The sequence below is a fragment of the Poecilia reticulata genome, linkage group LG17, assembly GCF_000633615.1.
Source record: "Poecilia reticulata strain Guanapo linkage group LG17, Guppy_female_1.0+MT, whole genome shotgun sequence".
In the NCBI taxonomy this organism is placed as follows: Eukaryota; Metazoa; Chordata; class Actinopteri; order Cyprinodontiformes; family Poeciliidae; genus Poecilia; species Poecilia reticulata.
Window position 1 is genome coordinate 29,257,957 of NC_024347.1, and position 13,243 is coordinate 29,271,199.

Genomic DNA, 13,243 nt, shown 5'->3' on the forward strand with positions numbered 1-13,243 from the left:
TTTTTATTATGCTGTGTTTTAATGTACAGCACTTTGTATCAGCTGTGGTTGTTTTAAAGTGCTTTATAAATAAAGTTGGTATGGTATGGTATGGTAAATGCTGATTATTGTTGAGCTGTTCTCTCTGCGTGATCTCAGTCTTTGGAACAGCATTTTTCTGAATCCGGGCATAGAGAGGATATAATGAGTCAAAAGGCTTTTAAAGTTCTAGAATTTTTCCTCTCATAATATTACCTAGCTGGAAGATTGCTGAGTAACCTGTGCAACACTACCTAAAAGTTAGCTGAGCTAGCCCTAAACCACAACAGCAAAAGTTAGTAGTATATATATCAACACAGTATTTAGCTGGAGCTACTGCAGAAGTGTTTAATTCAATCATGTTGCCATATTGGTCAATGGCAACATGTCGCGACGTGGTGTAACAACCTCAACAGGGTCAATTTTGTAATTACACATCTGTTTCTACGGTTGTGCTTCAGGAAGTGATTATTTGTAACAGACTTTTCACTCAGTTAGCTTGTTTTTGAGTTTTGCTAACTGTTGCTGATTTTGCCTTAAACTGATTACTGTAGGAAATACAAGCTGTAGTTCTACAGCAATGCATTCTGGGTAGAGAATAAGCATTTGCTGCTCTGCATTATGGGTGGAGAATGTGGAGGGACTCAAAACAATTCACAGATATTCAATTTTTACATGGATTTTAATATCTGGTTATTCACTTAATTTGTTCCTTTGATACATACTTACTATTTGCTCAATCGAGTTTCTTAAAAAAAGAGAACATGAGGGTAAGAAATGGAAATGCTGAATCAACAGTCTTCACCAACTTCAAAATAAGAGCATGAATATAAACATCTAACTACTTTACTAAATTTTAACACAGATATTAAAGTTTGACCTCACAGAGATTGATATGTAAACTTCAAGTAGAATTTTACATAACAGGCCATGTAAATTATAATGTGAAAATTAGAGTTGTAGTCTCTTAAGAACAGATATAATCTGAATTGATGTTGGGGCTTCAGCATTAGCTTCTGCTGAACACAGCTTTGGTATAGCTAACTAGCTATAACTGATGTTTATGATTAGGAAAATTAATTTATGGGAAGCCAAGTGAGTTAAGCAAACGCACATAAAACACTAAACAAAAAATAAGCTCCGCTGTTAATGCATTCGCGGAAATGTATTTGCCATTTATTATGAATGCACAATTTGGAGGTGAGACCATATTTATCTGAATTTTTTAATATTTTATTAAATTATTATACACATTAAAGGTATATTCTGGTTAATATATATACTTTTAAGATTTGGAATAGATGGCATGTAAACATACTATTGTGGTCTTCAAAACCCATTTGTGCAAAGCACCTAAAACCTGAATGCAGATTGGTGGTTTTCACCCTTTCTGCATCTGGACCAAATAAAACTTTTAACAACCAAAATCTGCTGTTACTGCTTAGCCTGGTTTTGGTGAAGTCAACTATTTACATATTTCGTCCAGAAAGAAAATATTAGAAACATACACTGTGGCTGTTGTAGGGTGCAAAATGTTGGAGAATGGCATTGAGCCACTGGTAAAACTGGTCCACACGGCTTAGCAGCATTTTACACATGGAATGTGCCAAGGACTGGAAATTAGAGCAGGAAACAAGCGTAGTGCTCACATCCTCTCAGATCACAGTACATACAATTATAATATATTTTTAGACCTCACTCACAAAGAGAAAACCCACAATATCAAACTGACCAAGGACAAACCAACTACTATCCTGCTATTTTGTTCTCAATAGCTCTCCACATTCTGTGTAATTTAGATTTTTGAAAGACTATACTTCTTAAAACACAAATTACTTGGAGAAAATGGAGAATGGAAGAGCTAAACTGTAGAGGGTTTCTTAAGAGAGGCCATAAGAAAGCCTCTGATCCACTTAACCGTAAGGGCTTATTGCCAGTTTATCAAATTTGTGTTCTGAACCCAGATCAATCCCTTCATGTAGTTGCTGAGTGGGTCATTGGAGTTTTCCTGTCATTAGACGGTTGCTGGTTTATAAATGTGTCAGATGAGGCATTTTTCAGGACGTCCATCTTGCAAACTTAAGCTTTTTGTTGGAAAAGAAAGGTTTGCTATTTTGATCCATTAAGTTGTCAACAATAAATTGAAGTGATGGTGATGATGTCTAGGAATTACATTATTAAAATCCTCTTTGTTGATACATCAGACCTGGACTATAGCAGTTCAAGCAGAACTTTTTATTGCTAAAGTTTTGAGTCGTCCCTCATATCAATATTGTTTTCTTTGGATCTTTAAAATGAGTCCTGATCATTTCTTCCTTGTTCATTTTCCCAAGTCCAAAAATCAAATCATGTAAACTTTTTAATCCTAAATTTAAATTTAAGTTTATACACAACACTCCTCTGTGTTCCTGTATTTCCCCATTTGGGGTAAATTAAGTTTTATGAATCTTAACAATAATCTGTCTCGGTCTGTTGGTACCCAGAAGGTACCCCTCAGGCGCAGGTTTTGCTGAAGGTTTTGGTTAGATGTGTGGTTTGTCCAACCATTGTAATGTCCTCTGAAGTAATGGAAACATCCCTCTGTGTTGTGTGGTTGTGTTCATGGAAGACGTTTGAGTCATCCGCCACCTCAAAGCGAATTTGAGACCCCCCCAACACGGCTTCAATGTGAATACCAATCATTTTTTCCCCTCCCACTCACCTCATTCCTGAACACAAAGCACTTCCTGAGATTCCCAAACTCCAAGACAACATGCACTCTTCTCTGACTGTATTTCCATGCACACAGACAGAGGAGACCGTTTTCCAGTAATAGCTCTGATGGTGCCACTGTGACCTCAAACTTCAAACCACCACGTCTATGAGGACGTCTGCATTCCTCATAGACTCAGCAGCATCCATCTGTGGTGCACTAGTGAGCTGGTGGTGATTTATCACCAGCTCACATAACACACAAACTGGTAATATTCCTCAGTGTACTGGTTCTGTTGGCGGCCATGTTGCCCCTTTGACAATTCAAACTGTTGCAGTTCTCATCTTTCGGGATCCGCCTCTTTGTGGGTACCAAGTGGTACCATCGACTAACCAACCAGGCCTTAATTTGTACCAGTTTTCACTGCTGTGACAACAAACATTTGAAGGTAATTTTCTTTACTGGAAGTAAATGTGGTTGCACAAGTGCAATAAACAATTTCCACGAGAAAGAGGTTCTTAGAATTTGATGCGAGGTCCAAATTAGGGCTGCATGATATTGGGGAAAAACTGATAGAGATTGTATATATTGTGATATAATACAAAATAATGTCAAGGGGACCCAGCAGATTTACTTTGACAAGCTTTCGCTGTGATGCTGCACTTGATATACAGAAAGATTTATAAGAAATGACCTTGGGTCTATTTCAAATGTAATGAACACAGAGGTGGAAAAAAAAGGGAGAAAAGTGAGAAAAAGGCTTAAAGGGAAACAATGAGGTAGAAGTAAAGGAGAGAACACCAAGTTCCTTTAAATCTGGACTAGAAACCCAACTGTTTAGTGCTGCTTCTCGACCATAATAAATGGAGCACTGACCAACATATTTAATGCGTATTGATGATTTTGATGATAGCGCGCGACAAAATGCAATGTTTTTTCAATTGGCGAGTTTTTGTGTTTTTATCACAAAGTACTTTGAACTGCTTGTTGCTAGAATGTGCTTAACAAATAAAATCAATTGACTGAGAGAGATGCAGAGAGAATACACATCAACACCCTTGAAGTCTGCTTCTACACCTGCAGAAAGGCAGAAAAAAATGAATTTTTAGTTGATGACTTAAGTTATGCTGCACCTCTGCCATCTTTTTCATGAAGAGATGATCCTACCTCTTTTAATGAATGCTACAAATCTGGTTTTTCTCTGTATTTGAGTGTTACGATTGTAGAAAACCTTTAAAGAGGGATATCTGTTGCCATATGGGTCTTTTTCTTGTCTATGCTTCCATCACTCTGTGACCTTTAGCATTTTGGGTAACATAAGTGTGAGAATCTGCTGGTGTGAGACTTTTAAATGTGATGTTAGAATGAAAAATGCAAGTTTATAACACTATTAGTCAATAATTATTGCTGTCCAAACAGTCGTTTGAGATGTAAATATTCTACACACTGATATTACAATACAACCGATACATTTGTGATATAGTGTCCAAATGTATCATATCTTATAAGTCCTGGTTCACAACCAATACAAACGGGAATAGAAGATAATTTACAGTTTATTAGCTAACAAACTGCAAAACCACCATTTATGGTTCAAAAACACTGAATGTTTGAACAAGTGGCCATGAAACTCCACCACTGGTCACAACACTGGGAACCTGTGGTGATTTCACTGAAAGTCTGGAAATATCGGCTCTTTCAATAAAAAACATGTTTGGATAATTGGTGTACTTATTAATAAAAGTTATTAAACTGACAAAATGTCTAATTATTAGCAGTAAAATAAACGAAAAAGGTAAAAATGTTGGTATTTGGGCCTTGATTCTCAAAGCCCCCCCAAAAAGGAACTCAAAAAGTTCCCATGAATTTCCCAGAGTATTTGGTTCCAAAAGATTTTTCCTTATTATACAACTTCTATGTCTCACTTACAGTAGTTGAGACATATTAATTCCTCTGACTGTTCCTTCACAGAACAATCCAAGGAATCTGGACCAACTGGTTCTTTTCGGGAAACCTTGACCTTCTTTCCTGTACGAATGACATCGTTCATTCTTGATAGTTAATAAAAAGGTTGTTCAGTTCTGCTGCATAATTACAAAGCAAATATGAAGGTAATCATCCAGCTGGATCAGTCACACAGTGTTGAGTCACATCCATCTCCTGTGGTTTCATTCCTGGTAACTGCTGGTACCTAGAACCAGTAAGAGTTTCCCAGCAGTCAACCAGTTATTACTGGTCTACAAACAGCAGCAACCAGAAAGTAGGTCAGAATAAAAGATAGATAAACATGAAAATGCTAACAGGAATGATACCACATGTAGATCGAAGTCAAAGATTGAAGATTTGATCGTATGAATAGATTAGCTTTGTTGTTTCCTTCCAACTACTCAGTTCAGTTTGAATTCAGGTTTTTAGCGAAGTAAACTATTTTATTGTTTGCAGCACATGGAAAACATTCGAGTTTGACAACCAAGATTGACGCGAGATCAACATTTCTACGCAAGTCAATGGGAAGTAAGAGAAGGGTGATGTAGCACCCTCTGCTGGCCACTTCAGTTAACTGTTTTTAAAGCGACACAAAGCTGATTTTTAAATATTTACTACATTCAGCAGCAACTGTTAGTAGGACAATATGCTGAGTTTATTTACCCAATAAAGAATGAATCACCAAAAAAGATATTTTCCCTCTTTGGTATTTTGAAGTAAATCTAAATTTGGATTTTAAAATATTTTGCTTCCTTTCTTCCCTGTGACGGGCTGCACAGTGGTAGAGCTGTTGGTAGAGCTGTTGCCTTGCAGCAAGAAGGTTCTGGGTTCGATTCCTGCATGGAGTTTGCATGTTCTCCCTGTGGATGCGTGGGTTTTCTCCGGGTACTCCGGTTTCCTCCCACAGTCCAAAAACATGACTGTCAGGTTAACTGGCCTCTCCAAATTGTCCCTAGGTGTGAGTGTGTGTGYGCATGGTTGTGTGTCTCCGTGTTGCCCTGTGACAGACTGGTGACCTGTCCAGGTGACCCCGCCTCTCGCCCGGAACGTCAGCTGGAGATGGGCACCAGCAACCCWCCTGACCCCACCAAGGGACAAGGGTGTAAAGAAGATGGATGGATGGATGGATGGATGGATGGATGGATGGATGGATGGATGGATGGATGGATTGATTGATTTCCCTGTGACCTTTAACCTGATTTACTTCACCAGTTCTCCTGCCTTTCTGAAGGTCTTTTAAAGTTTGACTCACATTATTTGACTTACTTTATGTCCACTTCCTGATTATTTTCCTACAAGCTAGTTTCTCTGCAATGACTCAACATTTGCACAGCAGAGCATGTTGTTTTTAAATAAAGCACTCAATTTACTATAAAAAGGCACAGAACAATACTCAGGGCTTAATGTGGCTTGTAGAGAGTACAGGCACTTATGAAAAAAATTAATCTCTCCCTTTTCCTGTTTTTGCTTTTTTGTGACATTTAAATTATTCATATCAACAAAGAGATGAAAAAGAGAGAAATATACCCAACATAAAGACACAACGAAGCTTTCAAAACAGTATTTACTGTATTTCTAGGGGCAAAACCAACCTAGCTCAATAATATACATCAGTGATTCTTGAGAATAGGGACAAAAAGGGTTTTAATTTTCCCATAATTTTTTTGTGTTATTTCTCAACCTTATGTATGCAAATATGACAAATAATGTTTTGGAAATGTAAAGATGCTAAGGTGCAGGCTCCCAGTTGCAAAATTTTTTTTTTAATTACATTTTTAATCGACCTGACCTAGAACGTTGTCATCACCATCTGACAAAAACAAATTAAAAAATATTTTTAATGACCCTATTAGTGACATTTTTACTCATTTTGCAGACAAATGCTTCTCAAAAAACAAAATAAATATTATTTAAAAGAAAAAGCAACAAAAAGTCCATCTGACAGAGTTGACAGTTCATGTCGGAGTTGACACAGAACTGAAGGTGGTGACAAAATGAAAAACTTGATACATGTGAAGTAATGCAATTTATTTCAAATACATTAAAATAAATTAATTGCACATTTAAGTGAGATTTGACAGCAATTTCACTGAAAGAGTCAGAAAAACTCTGATGGAGTTGACATCTGACGGAGTTGACAAAAACCAAACTACCTCAATTTATATGATGTTATTCTGAATCAGGCCATATTGTAGCTCATCAGGTCCATGAAATCTTTACATTGTACCAAAATTAAGCTTTTATTTCACAAAATTTCATAAAACCTTTGTCAATTGTCAGTTATGGTGTTGACACATTATGGTTGTGACAAAAAACGTAGGAATAAAAAGAAGAAAAAACTAAAGAATAACATAAGCTAACCAGAGCTAACTAGCCCTCTTAGCAAAGGAAGAGAAAGGAAGTGGTCATGGGGTCCTTAGAAGTTCTGGTGCCCCCCAATAATGCCTGATTTTTAATTTTTTTTAATTTCTGACGGTGTTGACAAAAACTAGGGACAAATTTCAATGGAGTTGGAAAAAAAATAATTATTTTTAATTCAATTTATTGATACCTTTATAATTATTTATATTACTACTTATACTTAATTGTCATAATATATAATTTTAGTATTTCTTTAATTATTTTAAACTATTATAATGTATTGAGTTCTGCTCCTGGACAAGGGATTTTACAGGCATCATCCACCAACTACAATGTGTAAAATAAAAAAATATTCAGCAAATACCAGGAAAATATACATTGTTGTGCTCACATGACCCAGGTTAGTTTAGTCAGATATTTGAAAAAATTGTATTTTGTGTATATTTTATTCAAATGTTGTGCTTCATCCATAGGACCCGTTTTGTCCCTATTCTCAAGAATAACTGTTTCATTTCTAATGTAGGCTCTTGTGTCAGATAATCTAAGTCAATGTTAGAGAATAATTTTTTTTTTTTAGATTTACGGAATCTCAGTTAGCCTTCATAGCGGGGCTAAACCCCGTATTACACCAAGCACTATAGCTAATATTAGCTGGCATCTCACCGGTGGACATAAATACAGTAAACACAGAGGCATCTTCTGCTGTTTTGGTTGAGCAAAGTAGGAGGGACGMCCGCTCCAAGATGGCCGCCGTATTTCCTGCGCCGGAGCAGCCAATGAGGGGTCTACTCTTATATTATATGTCTACAAAAAGAGAAGAAACCCGCACGGGCTAAGCTAGATAGCTGCTGCGTTGTTCCATCTCTGATAATATTTCAGCAACCATGTCTTCAGTTCAGCATCTCAGAGAGTTTATCAGAGAGCGACTAACTGCTGCTGCTCAAGAAATCTTCACAGAGGTTGAAAAAACCATCATTTGCTACGAGGAAGAGCTCGATGCTCAGCGCAGAATGATGGGGATYRACTGGAAWCCAGAAATTAAGCTACACAGAGTCGGTTCGGAGCTGCAGAGACAAAGTTCTGGTAGGTCTGGATAAATGCTGATGTTTTCACAACAGACAGAGATCCGTCAGCGGTGATAGTTGCTGCAGCTTCAGCTGCTGCTGAACGGGAACTGATTTAGCTGGTAGCTCTGATGCTACAGAGGCTAGCACAAAGGTGTTTATGAGTCATTCGTTAATTTCTCCAGTTATTAGTTCTGGAAATTTGGAATACAACGTGTAAGTTCTTCATTTATAATCTCATACGTGATTTTGTAAATCAGAGTAGTGGAGAGTATTATGAAGGAGACGCAGGATGAGCTGTGTTATATTTTCATAAAGGAATGAAACAAATGGCAATATTGTTTCTTACATTAAGTGAGCCATGGAGCCACTTGCAGGTCTGGAGCTGCAGGTTCACAGCCTTGTTATAGCAGAGCAAAGCTGTGATCCTATCTCTCTTCAGCTGAAGCTAAAGTGCTACATCTTCATTTTTAATTCATTGTTAAAGGTAAAAAATTAATAAAATTGGTATAAAGTTAGTTGTGGTATTAGTAATAATAATAATAATAATATTAATAATAATTTAATTTTATCCCTGCAGTTCAGGGGCACAGACCAGTTCTACTGGGAGACTGACAAACTGTCAAAGTAGAAACATGCTTTTCTCCAGATTTACATTTCTCGGATGTGTTTAATGAAATAAAACACAACACAAGCCATTTCTCTTTAGTTTGAGAAATGGCTTAAAGAAACAAGCCTCTGTGTCTCATCCCATTTATCATCCAGAGAACCGAAAAGCCATGTTTTACTGATTAAAGCCCGACAYAGTCTGATCAACTTTAAATGTGAGGTCACAAGTGAGATTAAAAACAAAACGTATTGTCTTAATRTAGGTTGAGTTCTATACTTTATAAAAAATTGTATGAATCTGTATTTCTGGATTAAAATCTTTTGAACATTTTTGCCACAGCTCCAAATTAGTGTGGAGGACACTTTACCTGCTTTTCAGTTAAACTCTTCAAGCTAATTTTAGATGAAYCACATGATGCCTACAGACCAGAATCTCCATGGAAAACTAGCCTGATCCATGAGATGGTCATCAATTAAATTATATTAATGATGTCATTCTTTGTTCCCACAGACCTYCAACAGCYAAGTGTCTCAAATGAGGAGGAAGCTCCTGCCATTCAACAAGTCTGGAGCCTGGCAAGTAGGTCCAGTCAGGACCAGAAAAAACATCAGTGGACTGAAACGGAACAGATGGAACCAGAACCAAAACTGATTAAAAAAGAGGAGGAGGAACCAGAACCTACACTGTTTAAACATGAGRRAATAGAATATCCACTAAYRTATGTAAGAAAAGARGARCTWGATTYTTTKGTGCTTCAACATGAACAGCAGCCACCAGAACATTTACCAACTGGACAGGATCAGAGGGACCTCTGCAGCAGTCAGGAGGGAGAGCAGCTTGTCCAGAAGCAGTTTGTTGCTTTGACTTCTACTCTTCAGGAAGATGATGTGAATGAAGAAGAGACAAGAACAGAGCAGCTTTCCCTTCATGTCTCTCCAGTGGTTGAGAGCAAAGATCAGGAAGGAAGCAGCTGCTCTGTGTCAGAGAGTCAGTCTGATACTCGCACAAAGAAAAGATCTTTAAGATGTGGCATTTGTGGGAGACGTTACACACAACACTATAACTTGAAAAAACATTACAGAACCCACACTGATGAGAAACCTTTTTCATGTGAAACATGCGGAAAAAGTTTCTCTATAATGAGAAATTTAAATCGTCACAAGATAACCCATACAGGTGAGAGGCCTTTTTCATGTCAAATATGTGGAAATAGTTTCTTTCAAAATAGTCATTTAAAAGTCCACAACAGAATTCATACAGGTGAGAAACCTTTTTCATGCCAGATATGTGGAAAGAGTTTCTCTCGAATTTTTGATTTAAAGGAGCACAAGAGAACTCATACACGTGAGAGACCTTTTTCTTGCCAGTTATGCGGAAAGCTTTTCTCTCGAATTAGGTATTTAAAACGTCACATGACCATTCACACAGGTGAGAAGCCTTTTTCATGCCAGTCTTGTGAGAAAAGCTTCAATCGAAGGGATAATTTGATCATTCACATGAAAACCCATAAAGGTCAGGGGCCACTTTGAAGCCAAACCTCCATCCCTGCCTCCCTCTCCAGCCTTTCCACTGGTTTGGAAGTTCATATATTGAAGCTACTTGACATGCTACTGGCTGACTTTTGCAAAGTAGCCAATCAGGACGCTTTCAGCATCCTCAGATTTCCATGATGGGCATCCGCAATACAAATATTTGTCATGAGTAACATACAAACTTTTCATGCTTTGTTTAAGAATTTCATGTATAAATTTATGTGTCACTTGGATGTATCAAACACCTTAATGAAAGCTCTGACAGACATATAGTGATATTAGATATAGATATTTAAACTATTTGAATAATTGTTTATTTGCTTTGTGATGTTTTTTTTAACTTAATTTGTGTATTTTTATTTTTTAAAATATCACTGACTACTTTTTGTCTTGAAATAAAGATTTATGAATAATACCAAGTTGTATTTCAGCTAAAACACACCTGGTTAAATTAGACAATTAATTCAATATCAGGCATTAAGATTATGTACCGACCATTGAAAATCACATCAACGCCATCATTATAAAGAGAAAGGGGAGAAATGTCGTTAGATTGAAGAAGCCAAAACTAAATTATTGGTTAAATTTACAAGGCAATAACTTTGATCATCCAACTTGGAAATTTTTAAAACCATGTTGGGAAAAAGAAAAGAAAGAAATGAGTTTTGGATGGATAATCAAAAAGAAAATGATTTCAAATAAATAGTTTAGAAAGTAGTCAAACATCAATATCAATTATACAACCGCCATGGATTCTACCAGAAGCAATAATAGACATGTCAATAATGGAAAAGAGATTAGATAAATGTTACACCATAGATAATTATATCTAAACAATTATCAATATATTAAAATCTGCACAAATGCACCAAAAATAACTGAAAATAGGAATGGCTTTTGTAGAACCAGAATTCTGTATAAAAATAGAAAAAACTAATTACAGACGGATTATCAGTAAACACAGGAGAAATGCTGGCAATATTATTAGCTTCACAATGGGTAGAAGATATAAAAACATTAAAAACAATATGTTCAGATTGAAGCTCTGCATTATTAAGTTTAAAATGTAACCAATCAGTAGGACGGACAATTTTTTAGAAATATTTCATACATTATTCAGAATACAAAATATAGGTTTAATAGTGTGGATTTGTGTGGATTCCAGCACATATTGGAGTAGAAGGAAATCAGAGGGCAGATAAAATGGCAATTTAAAATCCTACTAGCTTTACAGTTAAAACAGGTAAATATGAGGGAAATTGTATAGTTAAACAAAAACCGATGAACAAATGGCAAAAAGGTGGGATGAAGCAAAAACATAGTAGGAGAAAGTAGAAATGGAAAGGAGGAAACAATGACAAAGTTGAAATGTGGACGCTTTTTAATATTCGAAAGCACAATACTGGCATCTTCTGCTGTTTTGGTTGAGCAAAGTAGGAGAGACGACCGCTCCAAGATGGCCGCCGTATTTTCTGCGCCGGAGCAGGCAATGCGGGGTCTACTCTGATATAGACCTAACGTAGACGCCTCATGGAGGCTGAGTCGTACGTAAAAGCGTCCGCCATCTTCTATGTGGCAGCAGGGCGATCGGAGCTGCGTAAGTCCTTTGCTGTGTGGACTCGTTTCAACCGTTTTACGAAACAAACTGGATTCATTAGCATTACCTTTCACAGGTAAGAATGAAAGATCAGAATTACTTGACTTTGCAGCCAGAAATKYGCTTCTAAACAACCGGAAAATATTTCCTATGTAGCTAAATTGGCCCGAAATAACCGCTGATTGTTAGCATAGCAGCTAATATAACCGCTGATTGTTAGTATAGCAGCTAATATAACCGCTGATTGTTAGCATAGCAGCTAATATAACCGCTGATTGTTAGTATAGCAGCTAATATAACCGCTGATTGTTAGCGTAGCAGCTAACGCTTTAATACTGTTTTCTAATGAGAGAGAGAGAGCTGATGAGAAACCGCTGTTGGAGGAGAAGTTAATTAAAAACCAGAGGATTTTGTGAGGAAAGATCAGTCAGGATCAGCTGGAGCTGCTGGTCTTCAGTCTGTTTCCAGCTCAGCTTCACCATGTCGGTATTTAGCTATAAAGATGCTACAAGTCAGAGCCCAACATGCTGAAAATGTCTGTTTCTGAATGTGAAGGAAACATTTATGTATTTTCTATTACACTTTAGGATAATTTCTCTTTTATTCTTGGCTTTAGCCTGTGAACCAGGACGTCTCAGAAGTCATTTAGTTCTCCCAGTGTGACCAGCAGACTGAAGTCTGTGGCCAGTGCTCCCAGTATAATAAATAGATGTTTTACTCTTTCATTTTCTGTGTATTTTTAAATATCTCAATCTGAAGTATTAGTGTATTAATGTAGCTTTTGTAATGAAATAAACATAATTTACTCTGTTAGAATTCTCAAGAATATCATCACTCTCACTCTTTGTTAATTTGTAAAGGATTTTTACAATTTTGGGCCAAATATCAGATGACGATACAAAAGTTGAACTTTTTGGAAAGTGTGACTCCAAATCCATATGGGAAACAACTGAACAACACCATTCTTCAACAAGATGGTGGCCGTTTCATGGCCTAGAAACTCTGCTTTCTACTAGCGGAAATTCTGGTCCAACTCCAAAAGCAGGAAGTGGACTACAGAGCAGGGCAGTCTGGGTAAATACAACCTAAACAAACATGCAATAGAAATGGCTTGTAACAAAAAACGAAAGAGAAATCTGACGCTACTCTATTTTTGTTTACATTTGGAACAACATAAAGTTGCATTAAATTTCTTTTCTGGAGGTTTTTGTGTCGTTTCCTTTAGTGGTTCTTGGTGCAGCGCCCCCACAGGCGAGGAGGAGAACAGGTTGGTTTGACTGAAGCAGCAGAAATGTAACATGTTGCAATTTTGGCCCTCAATCTGACCCAAATTTACCAGACTATTGTGTAAAAACACCCATAATTCCTCCAATGGGTCTATTC

General features: G+C 36.9%; 2 protein-coding genes across 10 annotated transcripts in view; one reads left to right on the forward strand and one right to left on the reverse strand.

Moving 5' to 3' along the window:
- The window catches only part of LOC103479974 (disco-interacting protein 2 homolog C), a 171,182-nt gene that overhangs the window by 75,842 nt on the left and 82,097 nt on the right, over positions 1 to 13,243 (reverse strand). The gene's annotated exons all lie outside the window — the stretch shown is intronic.
- LOC108167078 (zinc finger protein 177-like) lies at positions 7,813 to 10,678 on the forward strand. The gene is made up of 2 exons (XM_017309948.1): positions 7,813 to 8,140; positions 9,242 to 10,678. The coding sequence occupies exons 1-2, from the start codon at positions 7,942 to 7,944 to the stop codon at positions 10,258 to 10,260; spliced, it is 1,218 nt and encodes a 405-aa protein (XP_017165437.1). The 5' UTR covers positions 7,813 to 7,941; the 3' UTR covers positions 10,261 to 10,678.